Consider the following 19,942-nt stretch of genomic DNA (forward strand, 5'->3'; position numbering starts at 1 on the left):
AAAGACATACCGGTAGGCCGAGGGTCTATAATTGGAAGAGATAATATAGAAGATTTTTTCACTCATGTTAGTATAGCCGAAGATTTTGAAGATAGACACTTGGTAGAACTTGCTCCTACTTATGAAATTGCTGTTGCTTCTCTAGTACACATGTTGGAAATTAAATTTGTTAATCTTAATCCTATAATTCAGCATATGTTTCTTACACTCTCTAATATGGAGGAAGGAGAAAAGAAAGATTTTGTCTTAGAAACTCTTCTAAAAGAATTTGGTGGTGTAGCAAGAGAGGCTAGAAAAGTCTTTACTAAATATAAAATGCTTGGATCTTACACCAACTTTGCTAGTACCCTTAAAAAGATGGATATGGATAGAATTAAGTATACTAATAATATTAATGATGGTAGAGAAATTAAGGCGCCAATACCTAGTAAGCTCCTAGGGATGTATGAAGATTTGGAAAATAACTATGCTTGGCTTGTTCCTAAAAATTTGTTTGATGAGAATAGCAAATCTAAGAGTAATGAAAAGGGGGCCTCTGAAACTTACATAGATAAGATAACATGAATTGTGGAAGAAACTTTCCACGCCCCTGGAGATAATGTTGATGCTCCATCTCTTGAAAATACTTGATTTGCACTTTCTGCGCCTAGCTGAAAGGCGTTAAATAAAAAGCACTTCTTGGGAGATAACCCAAGTTTCATTTTATTTACTGTATTGTTGAGTCTTGGAAAGTTGTTTACTACTGTAGCAACCTCTCCTTATCATGTTTTTGTGCCAAGTAAAGTTTTTATGTTAAAGTTGATGCTATATTTGGGATCGCTGCGCAGAAACAGCATTGCTGTCTGTCACGAATTCTCGCATAAGTCTCTGTAAAAAAATCGAAAAAATCTGCAAATTTACGAGCGCGATCCTCAGATATGTACGCAACTTTCATTAGTTTTGAGTTTTTCTATTTGAGCAAGTTAAGTGACCCTTCCAGATGCATCTTTACGGACTGTTCTGTTTTTGACAGATTCTGTCTTTTATTTCGCATTGCCGCTTTTGCTATGTTGAATGAGTTTCTTTGTTCCATTAACTTTCAGAAGCTTTGTGCAATGTCCAGAAGTGTTAATAATGATTGTGTCACCTCTGAATATGTGAATTTGTGGTTATGCACTAACCCTCTAAAGAGTTTGCTTGAAGTTTGTGTGAAGGAAGTTTTCAAGGGTCAAGAGAAGAGGATGATATACTATGATCAAGAAGAGTGAAAGGTCTAAGCTTGGGGATGCCCCGGTGGTTCATCCCTGCATATTTTAAGAAGACTCAAGCATCTAAGCTTGTGGATGCCCAAGGCATCCCCTTCTTCATCGACAACATTATCAGGTCACTTCTAGTGAAACTATATTTTTATTCCGTCACATCTTATGTTCTTTACTTGGAGCGTCGGTTTGTTTTTATTTTTGTTTTGTTTTGAATAAAGTTGGATCCCGCCATTCTTATATTGGAGATATTACGCTCCGCTTTTTCTTATGGAACACTTGTGTTCTTAATTGTGCTTTAATGTTCATGGCGAAAGCTAATTGCTTCGTTAGATTGCTATTTGGTTGGAATTGGAAAGTGCTGCATATGGTTTGCTAAATTTGGCAAATGTTTGAGCTCTCATAGATCATGTTTAAGCTCTTGCATCATGTAGTTTAATCTATTAATGAAGAACTACCGTAGAGCTTGTTTAATTTGGTTTGCATGATTGTTCTCTCTAAGTCTAGATATTTTCGGGTAAAGTGTTTGAACAACAAGGAAGACCGTGTAGAGCCTTATAATACTTGCAATATGTTCTTGTGTGAGTTTTGCTGTACCTGTTCATACTTGTGTTTGCTTCAAACAACCTTGCTAGCCCAAACCTTGTACCGAGAGGAAATGCTTCTCGTGCATCCAACCACCTTGAGCCAAACTCCATGCCATTTGTGTCCACCATATCTACCTACTATGTGGTATTTTTCTCGCCATTCCAAAGTAAATTACTTGAGTGCTACCTTTAAAATTTCATTCCTCTACCTTTACAATATATAGCTCATGGGACAAATAGCTTAAAAACTATTGTGGTGATGAATATGTAGTTATGTGTATTAATTCTTATAAGTTGCTTGTTGAGCGGTAACCATGTTTTCTGGGGGACGCCATCAACTTTATCTTTGTTGGATATCATGTGAGATGCTATGCATGTTCGTCTTGTCCGAAGTAAGTGCGATTTCATGATCAAATGGTTTGAGTATGCATATGTTAGAGAAGAACATTGGGCCGCTAACTAAAGCCATGTATCATGGTGGAAGTTTCAGTTTGGACATACAACATCAATCTCTTATGAGAATATTAATCGTTGTTGAATGCTTAAGCATTAAAAGAGGAGTCCATTATCTCGTTGTCTATGTTGTCCCGGTATGGATGTCTAAGTTGAGAATAATCAAAAGCGAGAAATCCAATGCGTGCTTTCTCCTTAGACCTTTGTACGATGCGGCATAGAGGTACCCCTTTGTGACACTTGGTTGAAACATATGTTATGCGATGAGAATCCGTGTTCCGAGCTAAGTAGGACAAGGTGCGAGCACTATTAGTACTCTATGCATGAGACATGCAACTTGTAGGAAGTATTATGCATAGCACATATGAATTATTACTACCGTTGACAAAATTGTTTCTATGTTTTCAAAACAAAAGCTCTAGCATAAAAATAGTAATCCATGCTTCCCTCTGCGAAGGGCCAATCTTTTACTTTATTGTTGAGTCAGTTTACCCACTTCTTTCTATCTTAGAAGCAAACACTTGTGTTAACTCGTGTGCATTGATTCTTACATGTTTACTTATTGCACCTCGTTATATTACTCTATGTTGACAAATATCCATGAGATATACATGTTACAAGTTGAAAGCAACCGCTGAAACTTTATCATCCTTTGTGTTGCTTCAATGCATTCTACTTTGAATTTATTGCTTATGAGTTAGCTCTTATGCAACTCTTATTGATACTTGTTTGAAAGTACTATTCATGAAAAGTTTTGCTATATGATTCATTTGTTTAGTCATTATCTTTGTTAGCAATCTTTTGTTCAGATCACTCCATTCATCTCATATGCTTTACAATAATGTTGATCAAGATTATGTTGGTAGCATGTCACTTCAGAAATTATTTGTGTTATCGTTTACCTACTCGAGGACGAGTAGGAACTAAGCTTAGGGATGCTTGATACGTCTCAAACGTATCTATAATTTCTTATGTTCCATGCTACTTTTATTACAATACTTGAATGTTTTATACATACTTTACAACATTATTATACATTTTCCGGCACTAACCTATTAACAAGATGCCGAAGTGCCGCTTGTCTGTTTTCTACTGTTTTTGGTTTCAGAAATCCTAGAAAGGAAATATTCTCGGAATTGGACGAAATCAACGCCCAGGGTCCTATTTTTGCACGAAGCTTCCAGAAGTCCGAAGAGGAAACGAAGTGGGGCCACGAGGCGACGACATGCTAGGGCGGCGCGGCCCGGGCCCGGGCCGCGCCGGCCTGTTGTGTCGCCACCTCGTGTGGCCCCCTAACCTACCCTTCCGCCTACTTAAAGCCTCCGTCGCGAAACCCCCGTACCGAGAGCCACGATACGGAAAACCTTCCAGAGACGCCGCCGTCGCGAATCCCATCTCGGGGATTCAGGAGATCGCCTCCGGCACCCTGCCGGAGAGGGGAATCATCACCGGAGGGGCTCTACATCATCATGCCCGCCTCCGGATTGATGCGTGAGTAGTTTATCCTTGGACTATGGGTCCATAGCAGTAGCTAGATGGTTGTCTTCTCCGCTTGTGCTATCATTGTTTAGATCTTGTGAGCTGCCTAACATGATCAAGATCATCTATTTGTAATGCTACATGTTGTGTTTGGCGAGATCCGATGAATATAGAATATTATGTTAAGTTGATTATCAATCTATCATATATGTGTTGTTTATGTTCTTGCATGCTCTCCGTTGCTAGTAGAGGCTCTGGCCAAGTTGATACTTGTAACTCCAAGAGGGGGTAATTATGCTCGATAGTGGGTTCATGCCTCCATTGAATCTGGGACAAAGTGATGTAAAGTTCTAAGGTTGTGGATGTGTCTGTTGCTACTAGGGATAAAACATTGATGCTTTGTCTAAGGATATTTGTGTTGATTACATTACGCACCATACTTAATGCAATTATCTGTTGTTTACAACTTAATACCGGAAGGGGTTCGGTGATAACTCGAAGGTGGATTATTTAGGCATAGATGCATGCTCGGATAGCGGTCTATGTACTTTGTCGTAATGCCCCGATTAAATCACATAGTAATCATCGTTGATATGTATTGAATCTTTATTTGTCAATTGCCCGCCTGTAATTTGTTCACCCAGCATGTTAGTTATCTTATTGGAGAGACACCACTAGTGAACTGTGGACCCCGGTCCATTCTTTTACATCTGAAAACATTCTACTGCAATCTCTGTTTTACTGTTCTTTGCAAACAAACACCATCTTCCACTCGATACGTTTAATCCTTTGTTTTCAGCAAGCCGGTGAGATTGACAACCTCATCGTTACGTTGGGGCAAAGTACTTTGATTGTGTTGTGCAGGTTCCACATTGGCGCCGGTTTCACTGGTGTTGCGCCGCACTACATTCCTCCACCAACAACCTTCACGTGCTTCTTGGCTCCTACTGGTTCGATAACCTTGGTTTCTTTCTGAGGGAAAACTTGCTGCTGTGCGCATCATACCTTCCTCTTGGGGTTCCCAACGGACGTGTACATCTACGCGCATCACGTATCACATATCATATTATGAACATTGCAATCATGCAGATACTTATGTTTCTTGTTTCTTATTATTGTGTTGGTATCTTTTCATGATTGCATAACTATTGAGTAGCCTTAGTTGCATGCTTCTTATTATGAATTGCCTAATTATTTGATCATGTAATGAGAATATATACATCATATGAAGCAAATGGGTTCATGAAAGCTTCTTTTATCGCACTCAGTTGTCACTGAATTGCTTGAGGACAAGCAATAAGCTAAGCTTGGGGGGAGTTGATACGTCCAAAACGTATCTACTTTCCCGGCTGTTGTTTGCCCTCTATCTTGTGAGTTTTGAATGCAACTAACACGGACTGACGTTGTTTTTAGCATAGTTGCTCCGGTGTCTCGTTTTTTGTGCAGAAATTCGACTTTCAGGAAAATATCGCAAAATCCATATTTCACCCGAAGACTCACGGAACCAGAAGATGAGACGGAGGGGCCACACCATCCCTAGGCGTGGGCCAGGCTTGGCCGTGCCTAGGGGTGGTCTAGCCGCCTCGACCACCCCCTCGACCTCTGCCCCTGACCTGAAAATACCGGGTGGGGGGGGTCGACGTTTTACCAGAAAGAGTTCCGCTGCTCCGCCACCACTAGAAACCCCAATCCGGGACCAGAAACTCTGTTCTGGCACCCTGTCGGGACCGGTATATGGAGGAGATCATCGCCATCGCCATCACCGACGTCTCTCCATCAACCATCCATGATTCCTCCATCCATGTGTGAGTAATCCCCGCTATAGGCTGTAGGGGATGGTGGGGATTGGATGAGATTGGTCATGTAATAGCTATAAGATTGTTATGAGCATGGTGCCTAGTATCCGTTGTTAGTATTTTTGATATTGTTGCAACTTGCTATGCTTAATGCGTGTCACTTTGGGCCCGAGTGCCATGATCTCAGATCTGAACATATTATTGATTCATGATGATAATTATTGTTTTTTATCATATCTGCAAGTTGTATACACATATTGTTGTCCGAAACCCGAGGCCCCAAAGTGACAGAAATTGGGATAACCGAAGGGGATGGCTATGATGTGAGGATCACGTGTGTTCACAGAGTGTTAATGCTTTGCTCTGGTACTCTATTAAAAGGAGTACCTTAATTACCAGTAGTTTCCCTGAGACCCCGCTGCAACGGGCTGGTAGGACAAAAGATGTCGTGCAAGTTTCTCATTGTGAGCACGCACGACTATATAGGAACACATGCCTATGGTTATATTATACTAGGATGCTTATATCATTATTACTTGCAATGCCTATGTCTTGCTATTATATGTATTATCTCATTCATGCAACGCCTGTTCATCCATCCCTGTGCCTACAGTATTTTAATCCTGCCGTCTACTGCAACCATCGCTACTGCTGTTTTCATTTCATTATTGTTGTTACTTCACTACTCCCTCTGCTATAAAACTGTTACTACTGATAAACTGTTGCGAGCAAGTCTATTTTCAGGTGCAGGTGAATTGACAACTCATCTGTTAAAGCTTATAAGTATTCTTTGGCTCCCCTTCTGTCGAATCAATAAAATTGGGTTTTACTTCCCTCGAAGACTGTTGCGATCCCCTATACTTGTGGGTCATCGGTCGTGTAAACAAGAATCGTCTGTCCACCCCAGTTGAGCAACCAGGCACACCGCGGTGGTAGTCGGCTAGCTGGGCTCTCCACCTCTAGTTGAATCTGGGTTGCATATACCTTCCGGAGACAAGGAGGGAGGCCCAAGTATTTGCAAGGCCACCCCTCCACGGTGCACTGCAGAATAGAACGTGCCAACTCGATCTGGTCAGTGGAACATCGTATAGGGTGGAGAGAGCACTTGGCCCGGTTTGTATGGAGGCCCGAAGCCTCCCCGAAGTCCTCTACCACAGTTGCGCAAGCGAGAAGATCCACTATGTCTACCTTGAGGAAGGTATCCTCCGCATATATAGATGTACGATGACGAAGCCCACGTGTTACCTTAGCTCTGAACTTGTGGATTAAAACTGAACCTGCGATAATCACCGTCCTTGTGAATCATACCTAAGGGATGGTGATTCATCTAATTAAAGTAGATATGCCACTAGTACTCTGCCACCCTTTTCCATTTCCATGCAACGGTTGAATGCTGAAGTCGACTTATGCGAAAACCCTCAGAGCGTGCTAGGACCCTCGATCGCGTAGGAAAAAGGAGGGGCTACATCTGCCTCCTAAGATCTTTGTCGGATGCAAACGAGGCTGCTCTGTTTATGCATTTGTCACCGGCCGACCGTCCACCCTAGACAAAACTACTCTTGCCGATGTATAGTCCAATCTTCATTTTATTTACGATGTCATATTTTGATATATTTATAATTTTTATATGCAAAACCTCATAACTACAATTATGATACTTTATTTCTTCATGCATACAACATTAATCATTTATTTTTTCCTAAACCTTGACGACATTTAATCGCTCAAATAGAAACCATTGCACATCGATTAAGTGTAGCGTGGATAGTTGAATCTTGTGTATTCATGTTAGAAAAATTTATATCAAATTGGTCTTACATCCTTACATGGGGGAGGGGGGCCATTGCCCCCCCCCCCCAATAAAATGATGACATAATTTAAGATCTCACTCGTAGACTATTTTTATAAATGATGGAAGCTCGGTGGTGGTTAAAGAGGCCATTATTCTAATTTCATGCAGTGAGCTTCGTGTCGTCTGTCTGCCAGAAGCCATCACAGGCCAGCCGTTCATTTCTACATGAGCCCTGCTATACGTACGACAATACCTGTACGAACCTTGTACGATCAGCCTGACAGCAAGCTCACTTCACGCGGCCGAACAAGACCAAGTGCCTTCCTTTGCTATTTGCCTAATCCTACTCAGAATTAAAGCCGGCCAATCTACACCACCAAGTCTAAGATCAAAGTGTGTATATATGCAAAAGTTTGTTCATTTGTTCCATGAGAATTCGGTAGCTCCTTAATCATCAGCTTCGCAAGGGCATCTTCTCGGGCTTTTCGAATCGGTTCACGCGGACAAGCAGACCGGTCACCCATACCCGTCCGGCGTGACCCATCAGTTCACCAAATTTAGAAAGCCGATGCGTCTACACGGATAGGTCACGGACAACGCGTGTGTCCTCCTACGAGTGACGTGGGCCCACATGGAAGCGACCCGTCAGTAGAAAGCTGACTGGCGGTAGCAGGCACGGCCATCAAAGCCGTCGTTGACCACTGCCGACGGTTCATCGACCTCGTCTCTGATGACGAAGAAGACGTCAGAAATTTGAGTTAGGTTTTTTAGGATTTTTCAAAATTATTTTCTATCTAAATTTTGTTAGAATGAATGAAATATTTATGAATTTTTCACGGGATTTTGAACTTCATTTGAATTCACTCTTCTTTTTGTGTCTGGGTCAGAAATGGTCAGCATGGACCGAATAGGTCGCGTCGCCGCTATGCAGGCATGTCTGGCAGACCGGACAACCATCGAAAATCTATCCGTGAAGCGACCCAAACATATAGAATCCTATTATTTGGATCGCCGGTTTGTGTCGACCCGCTGAACATACCCTAAAAACCACCAAGATATTCAGTGCTCATAACGATTGATCAGACTTGTCAGGCCGGAGCTGGATACAACGATGCTGAGATCATCTCTAGCCGCGTCCCCCAAAGCGTCCCCAAACGGCGCCGGATTTATCGTTTGAGGGCGCCGCTGTTGTCGCCGCGCCTCGGATTGACGGGCGGTGCTGTTCATTTCGACGTCGTTCTACGCCTGGAAGTAGTCGACCCACCAGGCGTCGTTGCCGGTGGCCGCCCAGGTTGGATCGGCCCGCTTCTCGACGGTGCTGTTCATTTCGACGCCGACGCCGTTGACGACCATCCTCCACCCGACGGCGGGAACGGGCTCAGGACGTCGAACCCTGTATTGTGCCGCGCCGGACGAAAAGGGGCTTTGAGACGGGTGGGAACGAAACTTTGTCTGGCGCGCAGGGGCAGGAGATGCTGTGAAGAAGCCAAGACAGGAAGTATTAGAGCATCTCCAGTCGCGTCCCCCAAACCGTCCCCCAAACCGCGCCGGATCGAGCGTTTGGGGGACGTGTTTTGTTCGTGCCGCGTTTGGGGGACGTCGCTCCCCAGCCGCGTCCCCCAAACGCCGCCCCCAATCAGAAATTCAAATAGATGCATTCAAAAGAGATCGTTCCCGCCGATTCGTCGCGATCGAGTAGCGGCGATCGATCAAAGTACCGGGCGCGCGATCATATTACGGACCGGTGGTGCATGCAAATTAGAAGAAGGGGAATGGGTTGGTCGACGGCGTCGTGTCCCGAGTCGACGCAGGCCCGTCGAGCACGACGACCTCGTCGCGATCCGCCTCGTTCCGTGCATGGTGCGTCCGCTCCGTCGCCGACGCGGAGGCCGACGCAGGTGTAGCGAGAGAAGACGCGTCGGCTTGCTCTTGCTGCGCTGCCGCTGCCGCCGATGCCGCTGCCGGGCCGCCGCGTCCGCCGCCGCCATTTTGGCTTCGATGTCGTCGAGGATCCGGCCTTTGAAGAAGTTGTGCGCCGCTCGCGTCCGGGGAGACATTCCCTCTGTCGACGCTCTCGGCAGGGACATGTCGTCCCTGCGTTTCTTGAGCTCCAGCCTTCTCCTCTTGCCTCTTGAGCAGCTCGGCCCACCTCTCGGTCGGCCTTCTTGTCGCGGGAGATAAAGGTCGAGGAGACGTCGGCGAGGCATTTCGTGATCGACGCCTGCGTCTTCTCGGACGACGCAGCGTCGGCCAAGGCGGCCTTGGCAGCCTTATTGCCGCAGGGACGCCCCGTCGAAGCTGCCGGCGGCGCGTCCGCATCAATGGCGTCCTTCCCCTTGGACAGCGACAAGCGCGTCAGCCGCCATTTCTCATTCATTTTGAGCTTGCCATAGCAATGCATGAGCACGAAAGACTTGTGACCTTCCGAGTTCTTGGCGTACAAATCCATGGCCCGATCAAACTAACCAAATGAAGCAGAGTCATTTCATCGAACACAATGTGGGCGCTACGGATTATGGAAGAAAGAGGCGTACCAGTTTGGCGACGTCGGCGCCGCTCTCGCCTCTGGTCTCCATGTCCTGATGGAACCCATGGAACAAGTTCACCGACGCCTGGATGATGGCCCATCGCGTCGACATTGCCTTTTGGCTCCTCTTCATTGTCACTTTGTTGTAGTCGTTGTTGATGAGCTTGCGCTCATCGAACTCGGCCTTGATCCTCGCCCAATACTTCCCGCCTTTTTGGTTGGCGCCGATGATGGAGTCATGGCTCACCGTCGCCCACTACTCGCACAGACAAAGATCTTCCAGAGCCGTCCATTTTGGGCCTCGTGTGCCCGACGCCTTCTTCTTCTTCTTCTTCGTCCTCACGCCGTCCGCGTCTACCTCCACGAGATCAGCGTCACCGGCATCCTCGTCGTCCTCTTCCTCGCCGCCCTCTTCGTCCTCATCGTCGTCCTCCTCGTCGTCCTCCACCTCCTCCTCTTCCTCGTCGTCCTCCTCCTCAACCCCGTCGTCCTCCTCAGCACCGGCGCCGTCGTATTCCAGCGGACCCCTGCGGCCGGTGAAAGGGTCGCCGTCCGGACCGGGTCCTGGCTCGCGCTGCTCGTACGCCGGGGAGTAGAGGTTGTTGGGGTTGAAGCCGCCGTGCGGCAGCGCATCCTGGTAGTGCGGCGACAGGTTAGGCATCACGCACCCGGGAGTGGCGGAGGGGCCGTCGTTGTAGAAGGCGGCTTGCGACGGAGAGATCACTCCCGAACGTAGACCGGCATGGACGTACTCCATGGGCTCGCGTTGGTGGCGGCGATACACCCGGCCATTACGTGCCGGTGCCGGCGCGCCGCCCGAGCCTTCTTCTCCAGCTCCACCACCCTCCGTCCTTTCCGCTCCGCCGTCGATAGCTTCCGGCGCAGGCAATCTTGCTGCCATTGATCTTCGGTCATTCCTTCAGGCTTCTTCTTCGCAGCCGGCGCCTTGCGCGGCTTCGCGAACAGCGCTTTCGCCCCTTTCATCGCATTGCCCGGCGGCTTCTTGGCCGCTTTCTTCGCCATCTTTTTGGGGGCTGTCGGCGGCGCCATGGAATGGGGAGAGGGTAGCGGCGGTGGGTGGACGGCGGGAGGGAGAAAGAAATCGGCGGGATAGGAGAAATGAATCGGCGGGATATGTTTTGGGAGGCCTTTGCGCGGCGGTATAGGCACGATTTGGCGGGAGCGGCGGGATTTGGCGGGAGTGTGAGACGAATTTTCCCTGTACCGCTGACGGGTCGGCCCCGCGTCGTTTGGCCTCGCTTTCGTTGTGTCCGGCGTCCCCCGAGCGTCCCTCGTGGGACGGGGACGGGCTCGGGGCGCCGGACACCGTATCGGGCCGCGCCGGACAAAAATGGGCTTTGGGGGACGCGGCTGGAACTCTTTTTTTGTCCGGCGCGCCCCAAATCCCTTTGGGGGACGCTTTGGGGGACGCGACTGGAGATGCTCTTACGAGTGTTGTTTTGTATCGGGCTGGGACTTGGCGTAGCGTGTAGGGTAGCGGGGCTGATGTTGATTAGCTTGGTTTGCCAGAGGAAAATTAGTACTATGGAGAAACATCGTACGTGGTTCGTATGTGTATTGTCGTGTGTGGAGCAATTCCGTTTCTACATTGGAGATTCAGATGCTTAGTGGTTCTGTGTACACCAGTCCGTACGAGGCTGCGAGAATAAATTTTGGGACAGAAAACAAAGAATCAATCAGGTATTAAGTGCTCTTTTTAAATTACTACTGAATTAGTTTTTGGTTTGAGATGAATCAATCAGGTACTAAGTGCTCTTTTTTTCATTAATACTGAAGTAGTTTTTGGTTTGACCTAAACCGGTGAGCTATATTAACTTGCTAGTACATCAAAATCGCTGACCACTAATACATTAAGTCCCAATACATAGTGCATCCTGGGGCCAAACATACTCCCGGGCAGGGGCGGTGCGTAGTGGAGGCCATACCGGGGCTCGGCCTAGTCTTCACTCTCACTTTTCTTCAGGATTTGGTAAAAAAATTGGCCCACTATTATCAATTGGCCCAATCTTTAATGTGTTGGCTCATCCTTCATGTTGGCCACGCTCCGCCACTGTCCCTGGGCTGCTAGATCATGAGCAACAATTACGCGCATGATCGCATGACATAATCCTAAACTCAATGAAAGTAGTGAGTAAAAGGAACTTAGCTTCCCAAAACAGGACACCATGGTGAGCAAGATCCGTTCTCGAGATGTGAGAGCATTCTTTGGAACATTTGCATCAGTTACATTGACTGTTAAATGAATCGCCTTCGGGCCATGTGATAGTTTCATCATCGAGAGCATCAACGAGGTCATGCTGCTGCCCCATGCCAGCCTTTTGAACTGAACCTCTAGTCGCGAGTGCAAATGACCCCAATTGACACCCTGAAAGCTACATCAATATATTAATCTTCCAAACATTTAGCGGTGGAGGGGACTGTCTTTCAATGGAAGCGATGTGGGTTTCTGGCTTGATTGACAACGCGACAGAGAAATCCTAAGTTGGCGCACATGGCCAGGAGTAGTTGTACACTCCTTGTACATATTGACCATAATACAGTAGTAACCTTCAATGAAAGCGATGCGGGTTCTACGATGTATACAACTACTCCTTGTATCAGCTATGCACTTATACATGGCAACATATAGAGAAGATTACTACTGTATTATGGTCTATATGTGTGCGCACAACGTGTTTGGAACTTCAGTGAAGCTTGTTACCATGCTTGCTTGCTTCCCATTGTTGCACAATGTTGTCCTGAGAGCTTCTATGTGTAACAGATCTAGATTGCTTACCATTCTTCTTGCACGTTGATACTTTGATTGTCTGTATAGGACACGACCTCCCCTGATCTGTCGCCCAAGTCTGTGCTGCAGGCTGTGCCACTCCGGTACATCCCAGTGCCTCATAAGTAATGCCCTATCAGGAAGAAGAAACAACATGATATGGCCTGCCGTTCTGTCCACCTTCGTGCTGAACAGGGTGTGCGAGTTGGTCACGGAAGAGAAGGCCGGAGTGCCATTGTTTAGGAACCGTGACCTAAAATCGATTGTTGATGCTATTCTGAAGTACACCGGTCGTGAGGTTTGTGTCGCTCAGATCTACAACCATCTGAGACACTGGAGAGAAATGTTGGTTCATGTATGCAGGCTGAAGAAGATGGAGGGGGTGCGTTGGATGGAGAAGACATCAACTATCATGATGGACGATGATGCATATTATGCCTACACCAAGGTTAGCGCACTTCAACTTCTCTTGCACTTCATTCACTAAGTCAATTATGATGGATGTTGTTAGCTTGCACATGAGGAAGAACTAAGTAACCTCATCATCACAGACTCACCCTAGGGACGCGAAGCTCATCAACAAGCCCATAGAGAACTATGCTCAGATGAAGAAGATCTGCACTGGCCGTTTTCCAATTGGTCCGGTCACTCCAGCCGCGGTCAACTGTGCTCTGAGCCACCTCATGGACTGCAAGGCACAAGCGACCAAGCATCTGGCGATGACCCCTGATGCCAGGATAGATTGGTTCAATGCCTTCCTGATGAAGTATTACCTGTGAGGAGCCGAAGCATTGGATGCTTGTTGTCTTGGTGTTCTTCTGATGATGATGAACACCGCATCCATGATGTACATTTTGGGAGTAGCTAGGGTTGATATGCACTGATGGCACATTTGTATATTTTGCGAGGTGGTATTTATGTAACCCCTCGGTTGCCGCTCGTGCCCTCGTGGTGCAACTCCACTGCTAGAAATAATATCCGTATGTTAGCCTTGCTAATTATGTGACTATGTGACCTATGGTTCTATGTGATCTATGGTTGTTGTCTTGTTATTCCCCATTTCGTCGAAAACCTTGTGGGCATTTTCGGTGAAATGGGTAAGCCCACCAAGAAGTCTTGGAGGTGTTTGTATTCCACACGTTGGACGTAACCAAACAGCCGTGATTTTTCTCAAACACGATTTGTGGACAACCAAACACCAGAGACTTTGCTTCCTAACTTATACGAAATTGGGATTGTTGGCAACCAAACAACTTGTATAACCCTGTACTAGAGGTTGCATTAACCCGGACAAAAAAAAGTTGTAAGCAAAGCAACCGATCAAGCCTTGCATTGGACAAAGCCCCAAACCAAAACAAAGCTCACAGAAAAGCCCGTGAGAAGCCCACTAAACCCACCCGAACCAGAACGGCGCGTATATTAACGCGAATTCAGAGCACGGAGCACCTCAAGCTCAAATCCCTTCCTCTCCTCCCTTATCCCCTTCTCCCGCTCCATCCACCATGGCCACCGCCATGTCCCTCGCCATGGCCGCGGCCACCGACGCCGCCCTCCTCCACCCCGCCTTCCCCGCCCACCACAAGCTCGCCCCGGCCTCCGCCGCCCTCCCGCTCCTCTTCTCCCGCGCGCCGCTCCTCCGCTCCACCCGCCCCCGCCTCCCCCTCACGCCCTTCGTCGCGTCATCCGACGCCGCCGAGGCGAGCCTCGACTGGACCGAGGCGGAGGAAGCCGACGAGGCGGTGCCGGAGGAGGAGCCCGTGGCGGCGGCATCCGGTGGGGATGCGGGTTACGCGTCGGAGCCGCCCGAGGAGGCCAAAATTTACGTCGGGAACCTCCCGTACAACGTCGACAGCGAGGCGCTCGCCCAGCTCTTCGACCAGGCCGGCGTCGTCGAGGTCGCCGAGGTGAGCCTACCGCGCGCTACCTAAAATAATCAGGAAGAAACTTAATAAAACCTGCGTTTCTTGACGTGATGGGCTTTGATTACCCTGCTGTTACTTCGAAGTGTCATGTCAGTGAGACACAAAATAGCAAATGATAGAAGGTGGCAAATTGTAAAATTCCCCTGTTAACTGGTAACTGGCTGCATTTGAGGTTGGTGTTTGGGTTTGCTGTGCAAACATTAAAATTTAGTAATCGCTTGTGCTTACTACTACTGTAGTATTTAGTTATCTACTTGTGCCTTGAAAATCTGTTCATTTTGGTAAAAGCAAACGGTCGGGATTTTACTTTATCAGTTCCGTTTGTGTCCTCAGATGTTAATTTTGAATGGCGTAAGCGTATCCGTCTATACATTCTGTGCAGTATTTGGTAGATGCAAACGGTCGGGATTTTACTTTATCAGTTCCGTTTGTGTTCTCAGATGTAAAATTTGAGTGGTAAGCGAACCCGTCTATATATTCTGTGCAGTATTTGATAATTGATGCAGTTTTGAGGGTGCCTTCCACTGAATTATAGCTCAATATCTGCAGTCATATTATCTGGCCGGTTGTGAGGAGTTGGTGTGCTGTGCTCAGTTTGTGTTTGTTATTTGACGTGGCTTTCTTCAACTCCAGGTTATTTACAACAGAGAGTCAGGCCAGAGCCGTGGATTTGGGTTCGTCACCATGAGCACCATTGAGGAAGCTGACAAAGCCATTGAGACATTCAACCGCTACGTGAGTTGCATTTCTATCTTCTAATTCACTTAGTTATTCAAAATTGTGTTTAGAGTCCACAGATGTTTCCTATCTTTCATCACTTGCATATCTTCAAGTTATCATGATGCATATGTGCCTTGAGATGACTCAAAACATGATTGATGAACAACTCAGTTGCAGCACACTTGAAAATAATACTCCCTTCGGCCCATGAAACATGTTTTGGCAATCTAAGATACATCCAAAATTTGGCAATCTAAGTCATGTTTCTTTTGGAGGAGTGACTATAACAGAATATATAAACTGCATACTGTGCTGAATAGCTCACTGGGTAACTTACTATTAAACAGGACATTAGCGGGAGACTTCTGAATGTAAACAAAGCAGCTCAAAGGGGTTCCCGTGTGGAGAGACCTCCTCGGCAGTTTGCATCTGCTTTCAGGGCTTATGTTGGCAACCTGCCATGGCAAGCGGAAGAATCTGGGTTGGTGGACTTGTTCAGCAAGCATGGGAACGTACTTAACGCTACAGTTGTGTACGACAGAGAAACTGGGCGTTCACGAGGATTTGGCTTTGTAACTATGGCTTCAAAGGAGGATCTCGACAGTGCTATTGAGGCACTTGATGGAGAGGTGAGAACATCATCATATCATTTTCATAAACTACATAATAACACCACTCCATCATGGAAGCAAAATACTTTTCTCCCGGCTGATGCTAATCTGTTGTCATCATGAACTCCAGGAGATGGATGGCCGCCCACTCCGAGTGAACGTTGCAGCTGAGCGACCCCAGCGAGGTTTCTAATTCGGCGTGGATCTGGAGAGCATGACTGAAGGTTTCTCATGGACAGATAAGACAGCAATGCTGAAATGTTACTACAGAAGAATGATGCTGATTTTGACACTTATAAATCCTGCATTAGCCTCCTGATGCTGGGTTCTCCCCTCCGCCCTTTGTTCAGCTTCTCTTCAGTGTTGAGTTATCATGTTAATTTCTTGTATACACAATGAGTTCAAACCTTCTAATAGGCTACTGTAATGATGCCCTAGTGTTTTCATGATAATCCAAGGTTTTCTTGATAATGCCAATATGATATCTATGCAAAGGACATAAAGCACGGGAGACGGTGCACTCTTGCTGACCAAAATTGCGTTCGCTTCACAGCCTGACATTTCTTAAGAGAACCATAGAAATGCAGGATTGCTCAAGCTTACAGGATAAGTCAATTTACGCCAACCCAAATTTTCAGTAACAAGAGGATTATATCATTGTGAGAGCAGTTGCTACGAGGATACTGCATGAACAACATTTAGCAAAACAGACACATATGCTTCATTACTTATGAAGTGCCAGTATCCACAAACCCCAGAGTTGTACACTGACAGCAGGATAAACTTTATGTACAAACGTAGCGCCTTGATTGGCACATGGAATGGCAGAATGTGGCGATCAGTTTGAGTGTAGCTGGGCATCCTTGCTAGTGAGAGGCACATAGCGCACAGACGTCTCATCTCTGACACTGACTGTGCCGTCTAGCTTCTTGTCCACCACCTTTAGCTCCTGGAAGACGGTCCCAACTGGGATCACCATTCTGCCGCCAGGCTTCAGCTGCTCGATCAATGCCTCTGGAATCTGTGGTGCTGCAGCTCCGACATGGATGCAGTCATACGGTGCAAGCTCTGGCCAGCCCTCCCTACCATCTGTATCAGTTGCAAACATAGTTTGAGACACACTACAGAAAGATAGGTACAATTCCTATGGGTTTTCGTCAAAAAGGGTACGCAAACACATGGAAAATGGAGAGGAAACAACCAATGGTATGCTCAAACAATAAATTCGTTCCAAAGCTTAAAATAGATTGTTACTTAGCCCCAAATGAAAGTAAGCAACCCATGTAAGATATAGCTGATTAGGTTCTTCTATCAGTTTTGTATGCATACAAGACCTGAAAATTGCAAGTCTATATTTTCATCTTACCAAACAGTAATACAGAAGAAAAGTAGATGAGTAAAACACGCAGACGTGGTTTACTTACCAGCAATATGAATACTGAGAGATCCATCTTTAAGCTGTGGGTCTGCCGCACTCTTTTTGATGTTTTCTGTAGAAGATGCAACCAACTCTGGTATGTGTTCAACACCAACCGCTCGTCCTTCCGGTCCAACCATGAGTGCAAAGCAAGCTGTTAGGTACCCAGTGCCTGTCAAATTTACCAAAAGAGTTTAGGACCAAGGTGTTAAGCATTTCAGCCACTAAAACAAGATAGTATTATTATTACTTACAAAGATATGATCTGATAGATACCAGAATTACTACTGAATCTTTAAAGGTAGGTGTTGAGAGGAGAATATAACATGTCAAATGTGGCGACCTGCCCTCTCATGTATTTTACTTTAGGCAGCTTTCTCATATATATGTCTGTTGCTAGACTGCTCTGCCTTTAAAACTTAAAAGATGAAGGTTGCTCAATTTGCCAAATGACATGGGACATGAACATAAACTGACCATACTTCAGTTGAAACGGTGCCAGACAAATTCACTTCAGACATTTCAGTTGAACTGATTGAGTATACTCAAGTCTGCTACGTACCTGATCCAACATCCAGAGCCCGCATCCCAGGCTGCAGATGACCCTCCAGGAGCTCCAAGCAAGCAGCATGCATGTGAGGCGCGGATATGGTTGCATTGTAGCCGATTGCCATTGGGCTATCGAAGTAGGGAGAAGCGCCCGGAGGCACAAACAGCCCCCTGTCGATGGCCTCCATGACCTCCGCGACTTTGGTCGACTTGATTACCCCGTATCTCTGCAGTTGCTCGACCATGGCCTTGTTCTTGTCGCTAGCTCCGCTCGACCACAGTCCATTGTGTGTCATTGCCTGCCAGCAGCAGAATCATGATACATAGATAATCAGTCTGACTTGCCCATTCTAGACGGTGGCAAAATTCAGTGAACAAAACTGGTTCTCTATGATCAACAAATTAACTGAAATTTATGGATCGTTGCATATCAGAACACTTTTATCTCGCACACACGATGGTTTCCGCCAAGAAAAAACTTATAATAGCCTAGCATTTCGGCGCCCTTCTACTAATTTGGATGATATCGAGAGTTTGATTCCCACCATCCACATTCCGGGCCTTAAGATGATCACACTGAAGATTGAGTATAGGGGCCCGAAGAGATTTAGTCGGATCAGAGTGCATAAACCGCCAACTACAAAAGATGTGTACGCAAGGAAGGAGACACTGCGAGAATAAGTCGCCGTGCCCTAATAATTCCCCTCCAATGCAAACTCTAATTTCTAGCGAAGAAACAATTCCAGCGGCCCCTTCGATCGAGAAAAAAGAAACGGTTCCCCTCCAATTCCGCTCCAACTATCCTCACAGTTACAGATCAAAGGTCCACGATAGGACGACGCCATGAACCAGATCAGACGAACCAGCCAGCTACAGCGCAATCGGACAATTCCAGGAAGAACTTACGGAGCGGGGCGGGGAGAGACAGGAGAAGATGGAGCGGAGTACCTCCATGGCTGGGCGCGGAGAGGCTCTGGACCTAGAGGAGGAATAAGTTGCTGCGCTGCTGCAGTGCGGGGAGTCGACGGCTCTGGGGCGGTGGATGCTCGTCCGCCGGTCGCGGTGGTGCGCGAAGAAACTGGACCGGAATCTTTCCCGAAGGAGCAGCACGGCTCGCCTCTTGCTCATCTCTTCTCTCTCCGGCTTTGGCTTGGCTTGGCGAATGATTGGGCTTTAACAGGCCTATGTGGTTTTAGGGCTGAAATGGGCCCGTGAGGGCGTGAAACCGCCTACACCACAGTGAAGACTTCCACTCAAAAAAAAAAAAGAACACCACAATGAAAGTCTCTTTCCGCTAAAAAAAACACACAATGAAATCTCTAGGCCTTGTTTACTTCTAGGGTATTTATGGGGATGAGAGGGGATTATTTCGTATCCCGGAAAATTCCTACTAGTCCGTTTACTTCTCCGGTTTTGAACGACATAATCCCGAGATATCCCCTCCCATCCCCATATTTTTTGCCTAAGAAAATGAAAACATAGTTGCTAGCTTTGGCCTAATGAGAGGAATTTTTGGGCTTGGCCTTTTGAGAAGACGGGTTTATTTACTGTTCGATATGCTTATCACGTTTAGTCTATACGAAAAAGATTCGAGAAGATTGGTTAGAGGCGAGACAATCGAGTTCATCCTCTACCAGTGCATCAGAGTATCCCCACAGATCCAATTAGGCATCATCGAACTATGGTTTTCACCCCGAGTGTGGTTTCCGTCATTTGCTAATGATGACGGCACTCTTTATTGGAATGTGCAATGTCACGAAGCGTATGGGCTTTACTAGATGAAGAATTGGTTGTCCACATATCCGCTAACCAATGCCGAGATGCGAAGAATGGATATTCTTCTTGATCGTGTCATGAAATCAATCTCAGCTTGCTCAAATTGTTGTTGCATTGTACGATATTTGATCAGCTCATCGCAAGACCATCCATGAAGAAATCTTCCAGAATCTCAATTTCATGGAGGAATTCATGGTAGACCAATATATGAGTGCTTCACCGCCACAGGAAATGCCGGTTGATCATCATGTCCGACCGGCGATAGCTCGTTGGGTTGCACCTAGTGG

The 19,942-nt window shown here is 46.6% G+C and overlaps 2 protein-coding genes across 2 annotated transcripts; one reads left to right on the forward strand and one right to left on the reverse strand.

Moving 5' to 3' along the window:
- Positions 1-14,162: 14,162 nt before the first annotated feature.
- Positions 14,163-16,390, forward strand: LOC124660406 (28 kDa ribonucleoprotein, chloroplastic-like). The gene is made up of 4 exons (XM_047198247.1): positions 14,163-14,564; positions 15,216-15,317; positions 15,650-15,931; positions 16,044-16,390. Exons 1-4 carry the CDS (start codon positions 14,163-14,165, stop codon positions 16,104-16,106), a joined length of 849 nt encoding a protein of 282 aa, XP_047054203.1. The 3' UTR covers positions 16,107-16,390.
- Positions 16,391-16,586: 196 nt separating this feature from the next.
- On the reverse strand, positions 16,587-19,007 carry LOC124660309 (protein-L-isoaspartate O-methyltransferase 1-like). Its single transcript, XM_047198146.1, has 4 exons — positions 18,828-19,007; positions 17,893-18,178; positions 17,338-17,502; positions 16,587-17,002 (listed from the first exon to the last, which is right to left on the reverse strand). Exons 1-4 carry the CDS (start codon positions 19,005-19,007, stop codon positions 16,752-16,754), a joined length of 882 nt encoding a protein of 293 aa, XP_047054102.1. The 3' UTR covers positions 16,587-16,751.
- Between the last annotated feature and the right edge of the window lie 935 nt (positions 19,008-19,942).

This window comes from Lolium rigidum, chromosome 1 (assembly GCF_022539505.1).
Source record: "Lolium rigidum isolate FL_2022 chromosome 1, APGP_CSIRO_Lrig_0.1, whole genome shotgun sequence".
Classification (NCBI taxonomy): domain Eukaryota; kingdom Viridiplantae; phylum Streptophyta; class Magnoliopsida; order Poales; family Poaceae; genus Lolium; species Lolium rigidum.

Bases quoted from the DNA above. Each gene is read 5' to 3' on its own strand.
- LOC124660309 (XM_047198146.1), bottom strand. From the start codon at position 19,007: ATGAGCAAGAGGCGAGCCGTGCTGCTCCTTCGGGAAAGATTCCGGTCC. The intron at 18,179-18,827 runs GTACTCCGCTCC...TGCTGCTGGCAG, and splicing joins CTCCGCGCCCAGCCATGGAG to GCAATGACACACAATGGACT. The intron at 17,503-17,892 runs GTACGTAGCAGA...TAAATTTGACAG, and splicing joins GGCTCTGGATGTTGGATCAG to GCACTGGGTACCTAACAGCT.
- LOC124660406 (XM_047198247.1), top strand. From the start codon at position 14,163: ATGGCCACCGCCATGTCCCTCGCCATGGCCGCGGCCACCGACGCCGCC. The intron at 14,565-15,215 runs GTGAGCCTACCG...CTTCAACTCCAG, and splicing joins GCGTCGTCGAGGTCGCCGAG to GTTATTTACAACAGAGAGTC. The intron at 15,318-15,649 runs GTGAGTTGCATT...ACTATTAAACAG, and splicing joins TTGAGACATTCAACCGCTAC to GACATTAGCGGGAGACTTCT.